The following is a 24,210-nucleotide window of genomic DNA, read 5'->3' on the forward strand; positions in this document are numbered from 1 at the left end:
GTTCAGCTTGTGCAGCTTTAGGCAATGTGGCAAGGACTCTTTCCACATCTCTAGGAAAGAAACATAAGAGTAAAGTCTGTATAACTGTGTAGACTTGGAAGCAAGCAGCTTACAACTCTTGGAGAACAGTTTGCACTCTGCAGAGCTGTTGCACACAAGTTCTTTTTACACAAAACACAGAGGAGACTGGCTCCCATCTGACATGGCTAACTCAGACACAGTAATTTAAACCCAGTTGTCCTGTCTTTATGGGTCTCCATGCTTGCCAAAGCTGTCTCTTTGATTTTTCAAATATTACCTTGCTCTTTTCTGCCCATCATTAACCTGTCCAGGCTTTATTCTCATTTCTGGTCCAAAAACCAGTTATCTTCCGGAAAGTTCTATAGAGTGGAAGTATTTGTGACGTATTCTGAAATAAAACCCACAAATTGCAATTATATAAAGGGGTTAAAGTTGATGACTGGTAAAATTATGACTGCGCACTACTTATTAAAAAATAAGAAGCCAACTTTTCAATGTTTATATTGAAATGCCTATACAGAATTCAGAAGAGTTATTTCAGGTTTACAGTGAGGTAAGAAAAGAAATAATCTGAAAAGCATGCCTAGAAGGTCTACGGTCTAGTGAGACTGACCAGCTGGAGGGTGTGGGTGGTCTTGCATAATTCTCAGTGAAGGAATCTCAATACTGGAATCTTTGGCAAGACTTGGAATAGGCATGGAACTGCACTTTGGAAAAAGTTGACATATTTTTCCTCTTTGTTTCAGAGTGGGGCTTCTAAATATGGTATGATATCATCATAATGATAGCTGTGAAAGTAAAAAAAAAAAAAAAAATCAGCATTTTAATAGTATCTGTTCTTCATAATGTAAAGTTTCAATAAAAATGCACTTAACATCGTGGGGTACATTGGTTTGATGAATGTGCCACAGAGCCGTGTTAATACATTTTGACACGCACAAAGAAGTGATTTTCTCTCGTTGTGTGTTTGTCGTTGCTTAGAAAGCACATTCCTTCTGCACAAAACTGGCAGCTGCCCACACCTCAGTAGATCTGCCTCTCCTTCTTTATTCTAAGTAGCAAATCAAAGATGAAAAATTCTCTGATAATTTTGGATAGTTTTAATAATACAGCATTTCAGTAAAAGTTTAAAAAAAAAACCCAAACAAACCACAAGATCAAAAGCCAATTAATACTCCATTGTGATCTTTTTAAAGTCTATGAATTACCAGGATTTGGGGACTTCTGTGTGTCTTGTGAATTGTAAAAAAAGGACTCATCTACTGACATATGTGAATGCTTTGCTTAAGGCTGACTATTAACTGGTATGACGTTTCCTGTCAACACGTGGTCCCCTTCACAAAGAGCTATTGAGTGTTTTACTGCTCCTGATGTGTATGTTGAGCTGCCCAAGGTGACAGATTGTTCTTCAGACATGTTAGAGCTACCTCTGGGCCTGATTCTCCAAAGGCTTCACCTTGGTGCTATTATTTTTATTTATAAAAGACTACTATTTTGATCCAGTAATGTTTAAATTCCATTTTCATCTCATTTAGCAAATATACGAACAAGTATTCAAGGTATATGTTTCAACCAGATCATATTTAGATATCAGTGACATTTCTATGTTACTTGCCCTCATTCCAAATATAGCAAATAAGTTTCCTTGTAGTAAATTACACATTTTAGGTCTGGGCAAATAGGGCTCCTGTTTCACCCTGTACAGTCTGAAATCCCTTTCTCCCTATCCTCCAAGTGATCCTATTAATTAGTTAGCCTGTGATTTTATGAGCACTTGTAAATTTATTTACTCCCCTCTCACTCTTTTTTAAATTATTTTTTTAATAAAAATGTAATTAAAGCCCCTTCAGAGAGATTCAGAAGCTAGCAAGTATGCACATCTGCAATTTCCAGCCCTTATAAACCTTTTACCTCCTTACACAAAATCCCAAATTTCATTCTAACAGCGTTAAAAAAAAATTTTAAAAGTGCATAGGCTTCTCATGCATTAAGTAGAGATAAAGAAAAGGTCAAAGGTCCACCTGAGCTTTTTGGGCCCCGTGTGGTTAAGGCACACCAGGGACCAACTAGTAGGACATCTGGCTGCTTATGTCTCTGTGGCCAAATGACTGTGTCCCCCTGTGTCCCCATTTACAATCAGCTTCACTTGAGAGCTGGCTGAAGGTTGGGCTTGAGTTTGAACACTGCATGAGCACTGGCAAATTGCTTTAACTGCTCTCCTAACTCATCCCCTTAAGTAGAAGGAATCAATACAGGTTCCTTCAAAGAAAAGGAGTATTGACAGTGCAAAAGTGACTTATTCTGAAGTTTTGAGAGGAAATAGTCAGACTTTCCTTCTTCTCTTTCCATACATAAAATTAAACAGTCACACTGTATCCCTACGTAGTTGAAAAGCAATATTATAAATAGCATACTTTTTCCATAGGTAGTATATAGACTATAAAAATAATACATTTATTTCTTCTATGTATTTACATTAAAGAATAAGAAAGCAATGGCTAAAATTATTAGATTCTTAAGAAAATGTATACCTTTCAATTAGATCTTTTCCAGTAATTTCTACTAATAAGGTACAAATCAGAGAAGTTAGTCGATACAAAGTAGCAAGGAAACCCTTAAACTAAAATAAAACAGGGCTCTTCTTTTAGCTGAAGCATTTTTTAAATTCTTTTTTATAAATTTGCAGACATTTCTGATTCCTCTCCCATTTTTAACCAGTCCTTTCAGTGCTAGCAGGATTATGTACAGTCTGTCTAAATGTATATATGCAGATTACTTTTTCACCCGTTCAGAAGTGTCCTGTGAGCAAAAGGGTGCCATTTCCATTTCATACTATGAGCAAAAAATATCATTCTACTTAAACATTTATTTCTAGGGGGAAAAATAATAATAATAATAAAAAAAGTTTAATTACAGTTCCTAGAAGGTGAGATTTGACATTGCAGTTTCACATTTGGCATGAGCTGGCATATTTGTTGGCACAAACTAAAGGTTTAATGAGGCTTAAGAGAATCTTACAGCCTCCTCCTAGAAGTTGATGTTGTCCCACTGCTAGGCTTACATGAGGCCTGTTGTTTGAGCACCCCATACTCCATGAGGGAATAAAAGAAAACATCATTGTATTGCTGACTACCAAATTGCTAAGGCTACAGAAAATCCATGCCAATCTGGGCACCAGAGGTTCCCTGAGGAGATGCAGACCATCTTTCTGGCAAGCTATGTCTGACCCCTTCATTGTGGTGTGTGTGTAGAACTGGGTTGCTGTGCTTTGCTCCCTGCTTTTTTGGAGGCACATACACCAAATCTCTGCTTCTGCTCTGAACTTCCCCATAAAAACAGCATTCTGAGACTGAATCCTTATGCCAGCAGGAAAGAGAAGGAAAATATATGATTTCTTGTACTGTACCACAAGGAATCCTAAATTAAAAGCTTGAAAGATCACCCTGTATTTTCTCAAGGAAGCCGTGCCAGGAAAACTCGGGAATGGTATAGAACAGAGACAACCGAGTACACCCTTTCATGTTCCATAGTTTATCCACATCTTATCTGTGGATGAACTCAGTGCTTTGAAGCTGAGCTGGGGATGCTTGTACATACCATGGCTGTAACTTAACCAAACTCTGCAATATAGTTTCTTGAACCTTTCAGTAACAACCTGATATATTGATCTAGCTCATATACCTGTATTGAGGTTGGACAATTTGGGTATAACAGGCTGTTTCTCAATGGGTGGAGATGTCTCCACCTTCTTGGATTTGCAGTCTCTAATAGATGTAATTTGTTTTGTTTTGGCTAGCTCATTGAGTTCTGAGTGAACAAGGTTTCTGTGGTGTTAATAATGGATATTACAGAAATATTTTGGTTTTTTCTTCTGTGAGAACATAACTTTTAAAAAGTAACAGTTGCATTAACTTTTGTGGTGAATTAGAAGGATAATTAAAGAGTAGCTGTTAAACTGCCTATTTGACAGTAAGTTGTGTACGGAGAAAGCTCCCTGTCATTTGGACAAAATTACAAAATGTCTGGTTGAATAATAATAATAATAACAGTTCTGGGGAGAGAGTTCACTGAAGCTTTTGTTTTTCATCAAAAGGGACAAGGGCTATATAACCTGTCCTTTAAGATCAGATTTCTAATGCTAGAAATCAAGTTTGTCAAGTTTATTTGCTTTATCACTGAGGAAACCTGAACTTAAATTTGCTGACTGATGAAAAAAGGACAAACAAAGATTATTCTTGTATCATTAAGGATGACAGCTATATTCATATGGAATATATTATTATATTTTTATTGAAAAAAAAAAAAAAGAAGTTAATATTCATAGAGAGCTGTCCACAGCATTATGCTCCATACAGGTTATACTGCCTTGAATGTTTGGTTAAATTCCCAAAGTGTGGAACAAAATTTGCTTTGAAGGTCAGTAAATGTTCATATGATTATATATATATATATATATATATTTAAAAAATGAGATGAAAAGCATCTTTCTAGCCACTGCTCTTTGCAAGTAACTACACGCAGTAAATCTTTAAAAATCAAATTTTCATGGGTGATTGTGTTGTAATTTTTATTGAATGAAAAGGAAATGTGATTAATTATAAATTCCCTCCCTGTAGCCTCTAGAGGCTAATAAACTGTAAGCTTCAGCATGGAGAGAAACAAAATTAGTAAATCTGGGTAGAAGTATTTGTCTCAGGGTTTTCCTTTCCTCTTCCAAAAGGCATTGATTTTCTATAGTCCAATGGCAAGTCATAAGGTATTTTCCTCAGCAGCAGTTTGGTAGAGAGAGATTATCCATCAGGTGTCTTAGAAAGAATACTATCATTGCTAAGATGTTAGGAATCCAGGAAAATAATGGATTCTAATATAGAAAAGTTGCAGAAATCAAATATCTCAGTTTTTGTCTTTTGCTTAAAAACAATCATCATGATCTTGATCGTGTTTATGTCAATCATGGTTTATGAGTTGTCTTTCATTGTCAGTGACTGAAGCAAAAGACGGGACATTATCTTGAGCAGTCACTGTGCTCGCACTTGCCCTGTGTTGTGCAGGAAACTGCTGCCTCTCCCAGTTTATATGTGCTTTCCTAAGATATCAAATATACAGTAATGGGAAGGTTAAGTTTCACCTGACAGTTGCCAAATATTACAGTAAAGTTAATAAGGCCACCAGGAAAAGGGAAGAGCTCTAGCTTCTCAGGCTTGCTATGAAAGGTCAGTCAGAGAATTTCAGAGAGCAAAGGCACTGCATTTTAATGACACTATGCTAGTGAGTCTCTCAAGAGCCTTTGAAAACCCTAGCTAAAAGCTTACAGGGAAGATTTTTAAAAATAAAGTAAACCAATTGATTTTTCAAGCACCAAGGGGAGTCGTCTGAAAATGATGTAGAAAATTTACATATATATTTTATGAGTATTGTTTCAATTTAAGCTTCTTGTCTTAGGCTGTAAATCTTAATTGTATGTTTGTCGTTTGTTGAGGGACATATGAAATTGAAATATAATTTGTTATTTTTTAATATTACCATAAATAGATGCATAGAGGCAACCTTTAGCTCTTGAAAGCTGTCACCCATCTAAATGAATCAAAACATTGTATCTTTCAGTAACTGAAGCTATTTTCCATCTTCCTTTAAACTATTTAGTGATCATAATTTAAATGAGGTGGAGTTGTGTATTGTATTTACCAATGCAAATCATAGTCTATTAAACATTCTTCCAATCTTTAGATTTCTGGTGGGCAGGTGCAAGTCCGAAGACTGCAGCCTTTCCCTGTATGTTGGCTACAGCTTGTCAAAAACTGTTCTCCAAGTAACTTTCAAAGAAAAAATTATGCTTCCAGCTAAATATGTATAGCTTAGGCACACCTTTTATTTATTTTTTTTTTTAATTTTTTATTTTACTTAATTTTTTTTTCCCCTCAGCAGAGCAAACATCCAGAAATATTTTTGGTTTGGGTGTTTTCTTTTCCAAAATATAATTAGCCCACATTTATCTAGTCTTTTTAAAAGGCATAGGTGGTAATTTTTTATAAGAATCTACTGCTTTCTATAGGGAGCTAATGAGCAAAAACTGCTGTTAGCAAAAACTAGGCTTTAGCAATAGCCATGTTGTCCCAGTTTGCATAAGGGATGTGGACTCAGTTCTTAGATTTATGAAACATTATAGCAGGGCTTTTCATATGTACTGTGTCTTTGCCACCCTTTTAGATTCACAGGGAACATAATCCAATAATAATGCTCATGAGGTAAGAAAACATGATTATATGCTAAATATTTGAGTAAGGAGAAATTGATTATTAAAGTTTTGTTTTTCCATTCTCATCTCTTAAGAAATACCCCTTTTATTATTACTGAAAAGAAAAATAATCTGAGTGGGGGCCAAAACATATTGGCCAAGCAAAGACAGGAAGGCTGAGCTTTCTCAAGGACAGCAAATAGTACTTATATTGCAGATGCTTGTGCTATTCCTGTTACAGGCCTGATCCAGCACTGCTGAGATCAAAGTATTCTTTTACTTCACTTCATTGAAGAAAGTTTTATGTGGAAAAACAGAGCTAGCTCTATAGTTCTGATAGTTTGGTCGAAATCCCATAAAGCAATGACTGAATAAATTGACATATTTAGGCTTGACTAAATACATTTTTTTCTTTTAAATAAGCTGTACATAGTGATGAATAACTAAAAGAAAAATTGACCTTGGAAATTCTAAAAAGTCTATTCTTATTGAAGCCTGAGATATGAAAAAAAAATTAAACTCTTTTTATGTGGTTTTCATTGATCTTGTGGAATTTTGCTGTCATAAATGTCAAAGTGTATTGAACACATTGATTAATTTAATATATGAACTTCCTTAAAAGCCAAAGGTGTAAATAATCATATTCATTAAAATCAGAATTAGTTAGATTAATGAATAACAGCCATACTGGTTTTTATGATACATCTTAATGTACAAAAATTTCCATTTCAACTGGAAACAGAAAATTTGTCTTAACTCAATAATTGCATTATTACCAAGTCTGATGAGGGTTTTTCTTCTTTTAGTGAGCCCACAAGATGCCTTTATTTATTTAGAAATAAATGCACTTGTGAAGCAAGAAAGGCAACTGAACCACTTTACTCACTTGTTGTCTGTACTATTTCAGAGTTGCAAGAAACTAAGACCTCCGAATATCACAGAATATCCCACAGTCCCCTGGATTACAGGATATTATTCATGGATGAAGATCAGGATCGGATCTATGTGGGCAGCAAAGATCATATTCTGTCTTTGAATATTAATAATATAAGCCAGGACCCTCTCAGTGTAAGTTTAAGATTTATTTTGAGAATCCAAGGTTTCTTTACTCTAATGCCTTTCTTTTTAAGATGAAAAATGTGTGTTTCATTATTTTGCAGCAGACAAAAGTCCAGGCTGGCACGTTTTTTAACTGTTTGCACTGGTGTTAAGTGTCATGCAAGTTGAACAAGCAATTAGTATGACTGTTCCTCAAACACTGTTTAAAAACTGACCTGTTTACTCCTTTTGAAGTGGCATTCAGCATGGCTTGGCCTCATAAGGAAAATTTGTATGGGTTGGTGGATTCCACTCTTCTCCAAGATTGAAAATAATTGAGACATACACTTTTAGAAGAAGCCTGTGAGGAAGAATAAGGAAAAAACTACAGGGACGAAGTTGCATTTAACCTTTAACTATATTTATTTTTTGTTTTGTACTCTGAAGCCTAATCACTGGGCTGTTTTCCGGTCTTTGTTATGTCTGTGTCAGCCTTTGTCCTTCAGTTGGGTAGCTGGGACACCTCCAGTTTGGGGTTTTGAACACCATGACCCTCACATCCCTCTTGATTCCACCTCTTTTCTGGCTCCTCTCACTTACTGAGATGCGATTTTCTAAGGACTCTCTGTGTCCCACCTCCCCAAACTGTAGTAGGCATCCTGCACATGAGAAGAATCAAATTATCAAATGTTTAAACCACTTTCATAGATACCTTTTTTGTTTCCAGAGCCAGTTCAAGTCCAGCTTCTTTGCTTTTGAAATAGGTGGCGTGCAGAAGTACGTGTGCCTGAAGTCTGACTGTTAAGATATAACTTCTCTACAGACTTTGCCTTGCCTATCTTTAGATTATCACAGCTACAAAACTAACTTGAACCGTACCATAAAGGTCTTGTTCTACCAAATTCATCCAATCCTTTAATCTATGGGCTTTGTTATGTACCTCAGGAGTATCAAGAGCTATCGAGTTTACAGCAGTTAAATGCCTTCCTTAAGAGGCAAGGCTTTTAATGTGTCAGGAGAAGGAGAGAGAGGCCCCGCTGGAGAGTGATTAAGAGCAGTTAAATTAGGCTTTGCTCTGAATCACCCTCTGGACATGCCTGTCTACCTGAATTGATTGTGTGGGGAGGCAGGGGAGGCTAACTCTAATTTACACATTTAAATGAAATGCCTCTCCTCTGGTGTGAACTCACCCTTCCTCCTCCTAATGGTACAGAAATCTCCATCTGAAATGGGGTCACCTTCTCTGGTCTGAAATAGCTTGGTGACCTCTGCTAATTCCCATCTCACTAGTAACCTGGCCACCCTGGTCTGGGAGCTGCTGTGCTCCCGAATGGTGTGCTCCAGCCTTCCCTGAGCTGGGTGCTTTTGATTCTGTGCAGAGCTCAGGTGGATAGAAAAGCCTCTGTTGCATGGCATTTTTCTCTGTAGTAAAAAGCTGTGAGGCATTTTGACAGTCTATTTAAACCTGGAAAAAGAAGAATTAAAAAAAAAAAATAAAATCAAAACACCTGAAGTTTTCTGGCAGTGAATATGGTCACACAGTATTTGTTTAAGAATTAATCTCTGCAATTCCACATGGTCTTTCCCTTGTTTATTTATTTTTAGAACAGATTCACTTTGCTAATCTTACTCACTTTGCTAATCTTGCCTGTATAGGAGCCTCATGTACATATGCATACATACTACAAATATCTGCATATACATGTATGTTTTTATATATACAGAGCTATTTTTATGCTATTATTTATGTTAACTTGAGGCTAAATATTATCAGATTCTGTCACCTACTGAATTTCTGGGGAGAGATTTCTAATGGATGTCTTTTTCTATTTCCAAATCAAAATAAATAATGGAAGAAGCCTTAGAGTTTGAATATAGATCAGATAAACATTCAGACATTGAGATTTTTGACAGGATACTGTAGTGCAAGATATCCTGGAAAGAAATCAAGAAATCAGCCTGAAATCTTAATATTTTAATCAGGTTTTATCATAAAATATCCAAGCTTTTACTATTAAAACTGAAAATCTTTTACAAGAACCCTTATTTCAATATTTTAATCTCCTGGTTTCTAGTGTGAACAGTTTCTAGAAGCAAAAGTTTCAGAAGCAAAAAAGTAAAAATTGAGAGTAAATTAGACAATGATGATCAAAATATCTCATACATATTTTTATTAAATTAACTTAAACATATTTAATTAAATTCATTTATATCAACCAAGGACCTGCGCCTTTATTTTGTTCACTGCATGCTAGGACAGAAAGTTGCTTTCATTTATTAATGAAAACTCTTTTATGTTTTATAATCAAGGTGTAAAAGGTATAAAAATATTAAACTTACTAATGTAAATTAGGCAGTTAAATGCTTTTTGGTTGTCATTAAAAAAGTAATTATGTAATAAATATCTTCCTTAAAAGATATTTCTTTCCTTTCAGATTTTCTGGCCAGCTTCAGGAAACAAGGTTGAAGAGTGCAAAATGGCTGGCAAAGATCCTACAGTAAGTTATAATCCACATGCACACACATACACAAATTACATACTTGGCATTAAAGCAAGAGCACCTTGAGTGCAGCCAAAAAAAAAAAAGAAAGAAGTGTTTGTTTTGGTTTTTAAATGCTCTACAGGCTAAACAAAATAGTTAAATTGAGAAAAAAAAAAAAAAAAAAAAAGAAACAAGCTATGTAAATAGAATGAACCTTCAGACTCTGACATATGGAAAAAGATATACATTGTTCGCTTCCTCAGCTTTTTTTTCCAAATCAAATTAGGTAATAGTACTTTTCCAGATATGTCTTGGGGATGATGCTGAAGAGCTTGCTGAGCTGTTGTTCGGTGTGAGGAAGTGCTCTGACTATCTGCTTGCCCCAGGAACAGACTCTGCAGGCAGGTGGTACCCCTGTCTGCAGGACCCCAGACTCAGGAACACCCCGAACACCTCTTTCCATTGCTTCCACAAAACAATGTTCAAATAAGTATTTAGCAACCAGTATGCTTTCCTAGAAAGAGGTAAAGATGATCTCTGGAATCACAGGAAATACTGATCATGGAAAGGTTGAGTCATTTTGCACCACAGATTATTATTGCAGCAGACACCTACTGAATTGCCTACATCACATGGTAATTTCCCTCTACACTCTTTAAAGATAACAGATAGAAATGAGCTATTTTGAAAGACCCAGTGAGTCGTACAATACCACAGATCCTGCCCTTGGCAGAGTTACATATTATATGGTTATCTACCTAAAATAATTTGAACTCACAGTCTATATGTGTCTACATTTTATCTGCAAAAAGCAGAAAGTCACATTTCAATTCTATTAAATTACCTTTTGACTTTTTACCAGTTAAGCAGCACCTAAATGTCTTCGCCCTGTTTTTCTTTTTAGCACTTTAAATATAGCTGTTTTCCAACTTATTTTTTAGTGATAGGATTCAGAATCCAATCTGAGCTAGAAAATTGTAATTTCTCACTACTAAATTTTTAAGCAAAACCAGTGAAGTTTTGCTTATATTTTTATTTGAGGAAAAAACCCATAACAACAAACTATGGAAATCAGAAGCCTTCACATTAGGTAAAACTGTCTTTGAAACATACTCCTCAGCGTATGTGTACGATAATATTTAATGAAGCGATTGAAGAACATACACAGGCCTGTTAAGTTGCACTAAATATGAAAATAGAAGATAGAGCTTTATTAATGGTGAGTAATAGTGACCCTAGTTACTATGTCAACTGCATCATCAACTTGCCATAAACTAGTTAAAGGATTTTTTTTAAAAAACACAAATTTAATCTGTCATTTTTCCAACATATTATGACACTCTTCCAGGGAAAAAAAATTGGAAAAATATAGATACTTTAACAGATAGTAGTATATAAAATGTGTTCCATGACAAAAAAAAAGAACAAAAACCAAACACAAGACTCCACTATGTAGTGAATTCTCTAGAAAACTTTTAATCTTGGTGATTTAGTAGTGAGACTTTCCTAGCTTTTAATCATAGTGAAGTACCCAAATGTTGCTGCATTCCGCGACAGATTTCTGAATAGAACCTCTTTTTTTACAACTGTTTAATTGTGAGTAAAGCTAATATCCTGTAACATATTTAATTAAGAATGTCCATGTGAATCAATTTTAACTGATTTTTTTAAGCCCCTGCATGTGCGTTGCAGAAGAAAAGTCAAGTTCCAAAAATAGAAGTTTACATTAAGTTTCTTAGTATTCACCTTCAAGAGTTTAAAAGAGAAAAAAAAAGTTACTGAAAAGCAGCTGCTGCTCCCACTAAAATCAGTGATGTGTCTTATTGAAAGCTCATCAAAATAATGAGAAAAAGAGAATCCAATGCTAAATCACAACAGTTCTATTTTAATGGGATTCTTGTGAGTTTAATTCCTGGTGATAGTAGGAGAAGCAAAGAATGAATTAAAAAGCATTAAGAATTCAAAATTTAAAAAAAGCAGGGGGCTTAAATACATTATTATGCTTGGCCTGTCAGAGAATAGTGATTATCACAAAGTAAAAGAGAAATAAGTAGACTTGGAGCAGCCAGTAAAGGACTTCTTGCAATCAGTGATTTTTTTTTAATTTTTTTTTCCCGGAGATGCAGAGGGGCTTTTTTTTGTCCTGCCAGTAGACAAACACTGGTGTCAGGATTTGTCTTCTTTGGCTCCCTTTTTTGTTATTGAAGAGGATTTGTCAGCTCTAAATAGTATATTCACCAGGCTAACCTGAATGCTTACATTAGTGTGACATTTATTTCTCTTCATCTACTGTGACAAGATCCTAGGACTGACTCTATGATCCTATGTCTGACTCTCAGATGTCTGGAGAATAGCAGTTGCCCAGACACTGCTACTGAGTGAGCTTTGGTATCAGCTCCAAGAGAAGCACCAGTAGCATGTGAATATCTACTGGTTAGTCACCACCTTTGACAAACATCCATCCTCAAGACAACTATCTCATGTCACCTCAGACCAAACTGATTTAAAACCACAAAGTACTCCAGTATCAAGGAAAGTGAAATAAACTGAAGTGTATGTGCTCTGGAATGGCAGTCCTGCAGGGTATATTCTGAAATAGCAGTTTCTTGCTTTGTTGGGTTGTAGAGTCACAGTGCACTACTCAGATTAGTCATATAGCAAATTGTGGATGGAGTTCAGAACATTGCTATTGAGCAAACTTGTGTTTCTTCTTTGTAAATCATCAGTGAAGAGATGTGAAGACACAGCATGTGTCAGACAGAAGGCTGTCCTTAAAGAAAAAATATCTAACAACCCCTTTGTCCCTGTTATAGATACTTTGGAAACTTCATGGAATTATACTGAAGCAGAGTAGCAAGTACCATGTACCAGTACTGTTCATGTAGACACAGTTTCCTGGTCCTGATCCCTGCAGACTTTAATTCTGGAATTTCTCAGCATGTAATCCTTTACTTAGGAGTCTTCTAGAAAAGTTTTCTGCAAACAGCAAGAAAAGAAAGCAGCAGTTTACACTTGGCAGATACACGCTAGTGGCATACCTTCACCTGTATTCCTTCCCTTTCCACAGCTGCAATGTGGATTGGTGGTACTGGTGAGCAAAACATGATTTTGATAGCAAGACATTACTAAAGCCGCTTTTGAGCCAAACTAAGATAGCTGGATATTAGAAAATGAAAACATTTAGGAACAGCCCTCAGCTTTAGAGAAAAAAATGTATTTTGACTAGGCTGAAGGATTTTTCTGATATAGCTAGAACTAACACTTAACTGAAGACATGCAGTGTTCCTTGTAGAGAAACTTCTCTGAACTACTCTGAATCACTCTGAATTATACACCAGTTTTTAGATGTTGTGGTATGGTACCAGCTCATGCTGAACCAAAACTGTGAATGCCTTTACATATAAATAAACTGTTCAGTCTGCTGAACAAGGATTAACTCCATTGATTTTCATTAATATGACTGTTGACACAGTTTCCCGTCCTGCACTCACAAAACACGTGCAATTCTTACTGTCTTTAGTGAAGGTTTGTATGATTGAATATGAAGGCAGTTATGGGATCTTAGTAAGAAAAACTTTAAGAAAAAAATCTATTTTCAAACCAAGGTGCGTAGTCAAAAACGGAAAGAGCAAGAAAAGAAAGGTACATGCTGTAAGGAGAAAACTGTAAAACCAGGTGCTACCAACAGGACTTTGGGTTTTTTGATCATGGTTTCGTTTACAGGACACCGGGCCTGCTAAAATTGGACGGGAAGACCCTGTCCCACAGGGGAAAAAGGGTACTACGGCAGGAATTAGTGGGACTCATTGATAGAGCTTTAAACTAGGTTGGAAGGGGGTGGTGGATAAAGCCAGGTTTTCTACAGATGAGCCTAGGGGTGGTGTGGTGGTGAGGTCAGCTAGTCAGGCAACCTTACTGGAGACCCAGCTTAAATGCCTGTGTACAAATGCATGCAGCATGGCGAGTAAACAAGAGGAATTAGGGATGAGGGTGACCCTGCAGGAGTATGATCCCATTGCCATCACTGAGACCTGGTGGGATGGCTCCTATGACTGGAGCATCAGACTGGAGGGTTATAAACCCTTTAGGAAGGACACACAGGGGAGACAGGGTGGGGGTTTTGCCTTGTATGTCAAAGACCTGCTGGATTGCATGGAGCTCTCCCTAGGGACAGATGAGGAGCCAACAGAGAGCTTACAGGTTAAAATTCAGGGGAAGAAAAAACAAGGTGATATCACGGTGGGGGTTGCTACAGGTCGCCTGAGCAGGAAGATAATATAGATGAGGCACTATATAGACAGATAGGAGCAGCTTCACATTCACAAGCCATGGTCCTCATGGGAGACTTCAACCACCCTGACATCTGTTAGAAGAACAACTCTGCTAAATGCAAATAATCCAGGAGATTCCTAGAGCGCAAGGGTGATAACTTCCTTTTCCAAGTAATCGAGGAACCAACAAGTAGGGGTGATATGCTGGATCTTGTCCTCACGAGCAAGGAAGGGCTAATGAGGGATGTTAAGCTCAAGGGCAGCCTAGGTTGTAGTGACCATGAAATGGTGGAATTCAAGATCCTTAGAGCAGCAAGGAGGGCTTACAGCAATCTTACTACCCTTGACTTCAGAAGGGCAGATTTCAGCCTCTTCAGGGATCTGCTCAAGAGGATGTCTTGAGATAACATCCTGGAGAGAAGAGGGGCCCGTGGAAGCTGGCTGATATTTAAGGATCACCTTCTCCAGGCCCAAGAGCTTTGCATCCCAACTAAGAGGAAGTCAAGTAGAAACTCCAAGAGACTGGCATGGATGAGTAAGCAGCTCCTAGAAAAGCTCAAACTTAAGAAGGAAGCATACAGGGGGTGGAAGCTAGGGCAGGTATCCTGGAACAGAGAGGTTGTCCAAACAGATAAGGATCAGGTTAGGAGAGCCAAATCCCTAATAGAATTAAATCTTGCCAGGGATGTTAAGAACAATAAGAAAAGCTTCTTTAGGTATGTTGGGGAGAAAAGGACATCCAGGGAGAGTGCAGGCCCACTCCTGAAGGGAACGGGCAAGATAACAGCACAGGATATTGAGAAGTCTGAGGTCCTCAATGACTTCTTTGCTTCCGTCTTCTCTGGCAAGTGCTCCAACATCAACACAAAGGCCACAGCAGGTGAAAGCAGGGACTAGGAGAGTGAATTACCCCTGCTGTAGGCATAGAGCAGGTTTGTGATCACATAAAGAACCTGAAGGTGCATAAATCTATGGGACCTGATGGGATTCAGCCACGGGTCCTGAGGGAGCTGGAGGATGAAATTGCTAAGCCTCTGTCCGTCATATTTGAGAAGTTATGGCAGTCTCGTGAGAAGGGCCACCAAGATGATCAAAGGCCTGGAGGACCTCTGCTATGAAGACAAGCTGAGGCAGTTGGGGCTGTTCAGCCTGGAGAAGAGAAGGCTCTGGGGAGACCTTGTAGCAGCCTTCCAGTACTTGAAAGAGGCTACAGGAAAGCTGGGGAGGGGCTTTTCACCAGAGAAAATAGTGACAGGACAAGGGGTAATGGTTTTAAATGGAGAGAGGGGAGATTTAGGTTAGATATTAGGAAGAAATTCTTCACTATAAAGGTGGTGAAGAACTGGAATGGGTTGCCCAGGCAGGTTGTTGATGCCCCATCCATGGAGGTTTTTAAGGCCAGGTTGGATGAGGTTTTGTGCAATCTGATCTAGTGGTAGGGTTCCCTGCTCATGGCAGGGGGGTTGGAACATGATGATCTTTAAGGTCCCTTCCAACCTTAGTGATTCTATGATTCAATAGTGTGAAAATGTGTGGCACTCCTGGTTTAATTTTTATGCAGAATTGAAGGTGTTACCGTTGATCTTCAGTATGAATAAATTTTTTGCACTTATTATGTGACCTGAGATTTGAGCTTGCTTTGTTCTTTAATTACCTCCAGCTATGATGAAAAAATTAGTGGGAAAAAAGAGATTGTTTTGAAGGCGTCCTTTAGGAATCATAAAATGGTTTGGGTTGGAAGGGACATTAAAGATCATCTAGAGTCAAACCCCCTGCATTGGCAGAGACAGCTACCACTAGATCAGGTTGCTCAGAGCTCCATCCGACCTGCCCTTCAACACTCACAGGGATGGGCATCCACAGCTTCCCTGGGCAACCTGTTGCAGAGTCTCAGCACGCTCAGAGTGAAGAATTTCCTCCTAATGTCTAATCTAAATGTACCCTTCTCAAGAAAACTTTGTAAGGTTACATCTTGTTTTCCTGCAGAAACCCTGCTTCTTCCTGTGTAAGGTATAGAGAAGCCTGTGGATGAAAATTAGATTGCTGTGTGGTAATGGGGAAGTTATACACACTTCTCTGTAACTCTTCTCTAGTGCCCTATTAATGCCCAGTTCCCAGACTAGGCAAAATGGCATGAAAAGAAAACAGAAGACCACAGCTGTTCAAATCCAGAGACAGAGACTCATCAGTTGTTTCCATGATATTACTAAAATTATTAATAGTCTGTATTACCTAGAGTTCCCAACATCTAATAATACTAGCCAATGTGAATTATTTTTTTCCCTGGCTTTCCTGCAGCATGGCTGTGGAAATTTTGTGCGTGTGATCCAGTCGTACAATCGCACCCACCTGTACGTTTGTGGCAGTGGCGCCTTCAGCCCCGTGTGTGTGTACGTGAACAGAGGGCGCAGGTCTGAGGTACGTCCTGTTCCATTTTATCCACTCATCTTGCCTGTGTTATGCAAAGCTCTAAATTTTGAAAATGCAAAAAACAATGATCAAATAGGTTCCTTCACCCATGTCAAATAGAAAAAGAACAAAGATGCATCCTTTTCTGACCTATTATGAGCAAGAAACAAAACCATGATCAAAAGCCATGCCTCAAATTTGATGGTTGTCCAAAATCCCACAGTCGTAAAAAATTCTGGGCTACATTTGATGCTACTTTTTATTTGACATTGTTTGTGATTTTATTCCTGGTATGTGTTGGAAAAATTATCAGGAAATACTTAAAAGGAGATGGCCAGTTAAATAAAAAGTGAAATGTGCAATCCGCTTTTTATAATTCCCATCAGTTACTGAGTCCTGGGAGAAGCCCTTAAGTGGACTAACTCTTCACATTCCCAGTAAAGGTAACTCTAACTGCTCAAGTTTTGCCCCAGTAGGTTCTGCTAGGATGAAGTCTGTCAAACTTTCTCATCACTGTGGGATCTTCCAAGATGTACATCTTATTTTCTTTAGATAGGTGTCCAGTTTTCCTAGATTCAATTTTCAATATACAAAGTACCAGTTGTTTCATAAGAATATTGTCCAAGTTTCCTGATTTGAAAGTTAAATGTTTGTTTATGTGCAAACGTAATAAATTAAGCAACCAGAAGGAGAAAGAAAAGTGCTTAACCAAGATCCAGCACCTCAGTAGCTTTTGGGTCAGATTCATGTCTGCAGGCACAGGGATGTGCAATATATTTTCCTGTACAATATGGAAGCAGATGTGTTCGGAAGGAAGATCAGAGTGTGCTACCTGGAGTTTTGCCATGTAAGGGCAGCTTTAAAAACTGGGCTGACTCCTAGGGAAAAGACTGGGAAATTCATCACTGATTTCATTGCGAGTAAGATGGGAATTCTGGCCAAGACCCAGGGCTACTGCAGAGGTTGCCAAGGAGGTGATAAATGATTGTTTCTCCAGGTAAGTTTGCATGGAATGAACTCGGTGACTTTGGTAGATCCATACCTGGCTCCAGCCTCCCTAACAAAGTATGTAATCTGCATCACTGCACCTTCAGTTCTAATTAATTCTCTAAAATAAGAGGTTCATAGCCTGGTTATAAAAGCCCAAGCAAACAGGACTGAATAGTAAATCATTTTTTCTGCTTAATGGAGTCTGCATTGACTTATTTTGATATATTTTGAAACTGTGGTCAGCTTTCCTCAGCATTATCCTATTTCTTGACAAATAATTTAAAATATGAAAAGTGATCTCATTTGTCTGTAATTAATGCAATTTTCCTTTATCTGCTTAAGTAGTAGTACTGCAGCCCAGAGAACTCGAAATATCATTATTTTAGAGATTTTGTAAATGAGGTTGAGGGGAGAGAAGGGATGGGTGGGAAACGACATTTCCAGATGATGCAAGATGTTAAATTTCTTAAGTTAAAAATATACATGTCTTGGAAGAGCAGAACTGACTGTATAGCTGCATGCCTATGATCAATAGATTAAATAAACTGCTGTTTCAGACGTCTGGAGTCTGTCAGACACTTCATTGTAGGCATCACAAGCTCAAAGCCATTACTGTACAGGCCAACAATAGCATAACAGTTTAAAACCAAGCATTTCCTTCTGAACTTACTGCATATATCAGTGTATGACTAAGTAACAGAGCACAATGAAAAACTATGTAGTGCTGGTGGGACTAGTGAGAACTCATTTTTTTCTTTGCTTTTATCATTTCCACCTTTGATTTAGTACAGTTTTCCATTCACAGAAGGCTGTTTTTGCTTGTGTAAGATGGATATTTTAGAAAGAACATCTGTTTTTTGGTAGAAGCTACAAAGCCTAACACTGAGAGTCCTAACCAACAATCATAAGAACAGAGCCTGTTTTGCTCTTTTGTCTCCAGATTCCATATAATCTCACAAAAAAAAAGGAAGTTTCATTCATGAGGTACAATGTTCCCTTTTCCCCAAAACAGGGGTTAAAAATGAATTAATTTTCTTGCTTGGCACACTTCATACTTTGGTCTTTGGTAATGACTCTCTTAGTCACTCAAATATATTCTAATGTCAAAATAAATGTAATAGGAGGAAATTTAATCACTATGTGAGTTAATTATAGACTAAAAAGTAGTTTAATATATATGAAAATCAAGTCTAATCCTGGTTTAATAGTGCAGTTATGGGCATTTTGAATTGATAAATAGTGGTATAACTAGTAAACTTAGATTAACATCAAGCTGCATGTTAATCTAGAAGTAAAACAACAAATAAAACCAAAACCCCAAGATCGTATTAGAAACTTCATACTTATGTTTTAAGGTTGTTTAAAAAGCTTATTACTGAAACAATAGATACGATCTCTATGATTAAATTAGGGAAAACAAAACAGAGGGAAAAGAGATAGGGGATAATGGATATGAAAACTTCCTCCTGTAGCTGTGCACTTTTTGTGGAGTCTCCAATTTGCTGTTGCCAAATGGCTGCTCAGTCATCTGTGTGGCATCCCCTTCCCCTGTGATTTACATTAATTGCTAAAGGGAATATAAAGAGTTCCTGCCCTTAGATGAATAAGTAGTACATTGGCATCTACATCACAGAAGCCTTTCTTTGGAATTTTTGTCAGCTACCTTTTTCTGTTGAAACAGAAACATTTTAAGTTTGGGTGTTTTTTTTCCTCAGAATTGTGTGTTTTGGTGTGTTATTAAAGATTGGAAGGGTTATGGGATGCTAGGAGCAAGTTGTTGGTTTGGTATACAAATCAGTGTGGTCTCAATTGATGTCTCAGCCGTTACTGATGGCAGTTTTCAAGGAATGGGCTTGGACCCAAGAGTCCCTGCTTGCTCAGCATATTGTGCTCTTCAGTCTTGGTGGGAACAAAGAAGTGCACTGAGATGCATGAATTTTTCTAAATATATTCAGACTGTATTTCAAGCTGTAGTCCAGGTTGCTTCTACTTTGCCAATTATATTTCCTATTTACAAATCACATAAAATATAAAAAAGTCCTATACCCTAAACACCAAAATATGTCCAAGAGATTTCAGGCTATTGCAAAAGGTATTGATAAATCATCTATTACTGTGCAACTGGAGCTCTACACACAATCCAATAGATAGTATTGATGAAAATAAGCATGATTTGGGGGATTTTTGTAGGTCTGATACATCAGTAAAGAACAAATGTTTTATACTATCACCAAATTACAGTTGCAATGTTTTTAGTTAATATTTATTATTGTTTTAGTAGTAATGTTCTGGACTTGTGTAATTACCACCATGTATTAAGCAAATAAAGGATAAATAACTTCAAAAACACAGAAGTAATCTCTACAAATGGTACTGCAGAGATAAGTCAAAAGAATAACTGAGCTAGAGGGAAAAATTATTCATTTCAGTGTCCTGAATTTAGAATCACAGAATCATAGAATCATTAAGGTTGGAGGGGACCTTAAAGATCATCATGTTCCAACCCCCCTGCCATGAGCAGGGAACCCTACCACTAGATCAGATTGCACAAAACCTCATCCAGCCTGGCCTTAAAAACCTCCACGGATGGGGCATCAACAACCTGCCTGGGCAACCCATTCCAGTTCCTCACCACCTTTATAGTGAAGAATTTCTTCCTAATATCTAACCTAAATCTCCCCTCTCTCCATTTAAAACCATTACCCTTTGTCCTGTCACTATTTTCTCTGGTGAAAAGCCCCTCCCCAGCTTTCCTGTAGCCCACTGGAAGGCTGCTACAAGGTCTCCCCAGAGCCTTCTCTTCTCCAGGCTGAACAGCCCCAACTGCCTCAGCTTGTCTTCATAGCAGAGGTGCTCCAGGCCTTTGATCATCTTGGTGGCCCTTCTCTGGACCCTCTCCAACAGGTCTATATCTTTCTTGTGCTGAGGGTACCAGAACTGTACACAGTACTCCAGGTGAGGTCTGACCAGAGCAGAGTAGAGGGGCAGAATCACCTCCCTGGCTCTCCTAGCTGCACTTCTTTTGATGCAGCCCAGGATGCAGTTCCTCTCTGGGCTCCAGTTCACACTGGCAGCTCATGTCGAGCTTCTCATCACCTAGCCCCCCCAAGTCCTTTTTTTCAGGACTGCTCTCCAGCCATTCTTCCCCCAGCCTGTATTTGTGCCTGGGGTTGCACCGCCCCAGGTGCAGGACCCTGCAGTTGGCCTTGTTGAACTTCATGAGGTTGGAACTGGCCCATCTCTCTAGCCTGTCAAGGTCCCTTATAACAAGAGTCTTGAAAAAACTGGGTACCAATGAAAAAATTGTCTAGAAATGTGATGAAATTCTGAGTAGGAAAGCTAAACTGCTGAAAGTGCAGCAAAAGTGACCAGGAATGCTGAGCGTTGTTAATGCTGGAAACAGCCAAGCATAAAAATCAATTTACATCTGATGGTTTCTGAAATGAGAAGTGACACACAAATCTACATTGCAGGAACAAATCTTCAAGATCGACTCCAAGTGTGAATCAGGAAAGGGACGCTGTTCTTTCAACCCTAATGTGAACACGGTGTCTGTCATGATCAGTAAGTAAAAATACGCCAAGTTGCTGAGGTCTAAACCCATACAATCATGTGTGGTATGGACTGATGGGATGCCTGAAATCAGCTGGACACAGAATTCAGCCTCCAAGGAGCAGCACCTTGTGTCTGCCTAATGGGCACAAAGGTTGGGTCCATCCTTGTTTCAAGGTTTACATAAAAAGTGGGTGTACAAATAAAATGCAGAAATAAGCTGTTGAAAAGAATAAAAGATAGTCCCTTTTCCAGCTTACTCATTTTTTCCCAGGGTTAGTTTCAAATTTGTATTACCCTGTCTAGCATTTTATGTTTGAACAATTTCTGACCTTGTTCATCTAGACAGCACTTCTGTCTCATTCAATTATTTGTAAAATCTCAGAGTAGCAAGGGAAAGAAAGCCTGAAGACTTCAGTTACTTTAATTTCATTTTTGTTGTCAACTCTGCCGTAGGGCCCACTAGTTATTGCAAGGCTCTTCATTTTTCAATTGGCTTTATACCCAACCCATTTTGCAATTTTCCTCCATTTGAATGGCCAGAAAGTGGTACAACTGACACAAAGATTATTGTGAATTAGTGGCGACTGTACTTAAGTGACTGTGAGATATACGCCATGCAATGAATTACTGAAGTGCCTACTGTGTATCTAAGTGAAAACTCAAAGGGGGCATAGGCTTTGTGCAACCTAAGTCATCAGTGAAAGAATCCCTTTTTTGTTGTTTTCGTATTTTCTTTCCTACTAGGAGGCACATTATATAGACTTAGTGTAACCCGACCTATCACATTTGCAGGACGTTTACAGACTTCTAGTGCCAAAGCCTTGATTTTTTAATGTGTGTCTACTCCTTGCTACATTTTTGGCTATGAAGGGAACAGCATTTGCCCAAATTTGTCAGGTTTTCTTAGGAAATAAAACTTGGTGCACAGATGTACTGAACTGAAAACACCTCAAGAAGACAGGTAAATGCTACCTAGATACCTCTGAACCTTGGATGCACTTTTATCTTTATCTCATTGGTGTTCTATGGTCAGTGTTTACAGACACTGTGTGCAAAGAAAATGTTCAAAGTCAGTGATGGGTTAATCCACTGCTATTCATTACTCTTCCGGTATTGAGTTAATCAACTGTCATTAAAAAAATAAAGTTTCCTTTCCCTGCCCCTTCCAGATTTGATGAAACACAATTAAAGTACATTGTTCCTGAATTACTGTATATAGAGTAAACTGTTTATTTTCGACAAAAGTTCTATGGCAGCTTTGTTCATCTTAGTAGACTTTGTTTTATCTTCTCTCATGTCTCAATTAGGTGACTGAAGGGTCCTACTCTGGTATTTGACTTATCTTTCATTATATTATTCATCTGGAAAACTTAAATTATTCCACAAAAGTCACACTCTTTTTCAGAAGAGTCCCACAGACTTTTATGCTTTCTCCCTGTTTCTACAAAGTCCAGTCACTTCAAAATTTTAGGCTTGAATGAATTTAGCCTCGATATCCCTGCTGGAAAACAGAAGATTTTATAAATTACAACTTGAGTTAAAATGCAAGGACTGAGCCCATGTACTAGAATCTCCTTTGAGTGTTCTTCTGCAGGAGGAATTCCTTCTCCTCCCCTCAGAAGACAGGAAATACTGCCAGACCAGATAACTCTTCCACAACAAAAGAACCATTTTTAAATACAGCTGCAATTTCTTGACAGTTTTGGGTATCACCAGCCTAGAATGCAACAGGAAAGCTGGTTCACCCCTCAGAGGAAAGTGATGCTATGAAACCAAATTTGAACTTGGTACAATTTGCTATTATACAAAGACACTTTTGCATCAAAACAATGAAAAATGCCTTTTGAAAAAGCTTGGCATAACTACTGTGCAGGATGCATGTGTCTCTCCCCACCAAGACTGTGAGATAAAAGCAGACATACATCATCAATTAATTAGTTCCCCCAATAACAAAGAGAAGCAGTGTGAACTAGTTGTGCTGTGCAGAATTTAAGAATTTAACCTAAAGGAAGTGGAGCTGACAGATATAATCTGACACATGATTAGCAAGTAGACACTAGGAATGCTTAAAACATAAATAATAGAGTTGATATGTAATAGGATTAAGTTTACATGGTGTAGTACTATTGTTAAACTGTATGTGCATGTGCGTATGCACAGGACTGTACTTAACATTTAGGGACAACCATAAGCCTGATCTTTTTCAGCCAATTTATTTTATAATAAGAGTAAAGCTCTGACAGATTGAAGCAATGAGGCCAATATCCAAAATCATTTATAAATCAGTATAGATCTAATGTGTTTCTGTCAAGACATGCTCAGGAAGTATTGCCTCACAAACATGCAGCAAATGCATTGTTGAAATCCCCTGTGTGTGAATCTTGTCATCACTGGGAGAGATGAGAGAAGAGTGGCTGCTGGCTGTTCTGCAGGGGTTCAGTTCAGGCTCTAAAAAGCAGCAGAAAACAAAATCTCCAGAGTTTTATTTCTCTCATGAGCCAATAGTCTTCCATATTGATGCACACACACAGATCATAAAAATAGCCTCAAGGGCTTCTGAACCTGTGGCTCTTGCCAGCTTGACCACACTCTCTGGGTAGTCCAGGAATCCAGACAAAAACATCAATCAAAGGGCCCAGCTGTACTGGAATGTATTCAGCCACCACTCCCACTCTGAGAGTTACAGTTTATTTTAGCTACTGTTTTCTACTCTGGGGTTTCAATGTCATTAGTCAGTGGAAATTGCTTGGTTATTCATGGAGTAGAAAATGATAGTATTTGTAATTAGAATGATAATTATATATACATATATTTATGCACACACACAGACTCACACAAACACAGATAGATATCCTGACTGATGAACTGAGTTCTCAGCCCTGCACAGGGAGCAGAAGTTCATAGTTCTGTTAATGTAAGAGTTGCGTGTCTAATTCTCTTCAAGCATAATGACCCTATACTTAGAATCAAATACATAAAAGGGGACAATTGTAGCTCCATATTATTCTGTTTAAAGTTCAATAATATGATTGTCTGGCCTCTGCAATTCTGAAGTCAGCTTGAGGCTGCCTGGGGCAGCCATGACAATACTTTTGGTAAAAATTGGCACCAATCCATTGACTGCAACAGATGTTGTGCCAGTTTACATCAGCAATAAATTCAGCCTGGTCATTTTGTCTACTCCCACAGCAAGAAAAAGCTTTTTGAA

The 24,210-nt window shown here is 38.0% G+C and overlaps 1 protein-coding gene across 1 annotated transcript in view; it reads left to right on the top strand.

Moving 5' to 3' along the window:
* The window catches only part of SEMA3C (sema domain, immunoglobulin domain (Ig), short basic domain, secreted, (semaphorin) 3C), a 117,620-nt gene that overhangs the window by 55,223 nt on the left and 38,187 nt on the right, over positions 1-24,210 (top strand). The window contains exons 2-5 of the mRNA XM_010001785.1: positions 7,164-7,324; positions 9,730-9,792; positions 16,347-16,466; positions 20,921-21,011. Coding sequence (XP_010000087.1) covers positions 7,164-7,324; positions 9,730-9,792; positions 16,347-16,466; positions 20,921-21,011 — 435 coding nt within the window. The remainder of the gene's footprint in view (positions 1-7,163; positions 7,325-9,729; positions 9,793-16,346; positions 16,467-20,920; positions 21,012-24,210) is intronic.

The sequence above is a fragment of the Chaetura pelagica genome, unplaced genomic scaffold (assembly GCF_000747805.2).
Source record: "Chaetura pelagica isolate M959 unplaced genomic scaffold, ChaPel_1.0 scaffold137, whole genome shotgun sequence".
Classification (NCBI taxonomy): domain Eukaryota; kingdom Metazoa; phylum Chordata; class Aves; order Apodiformes; family Apodidae; genus Chaetura; species Chaetura pelagica.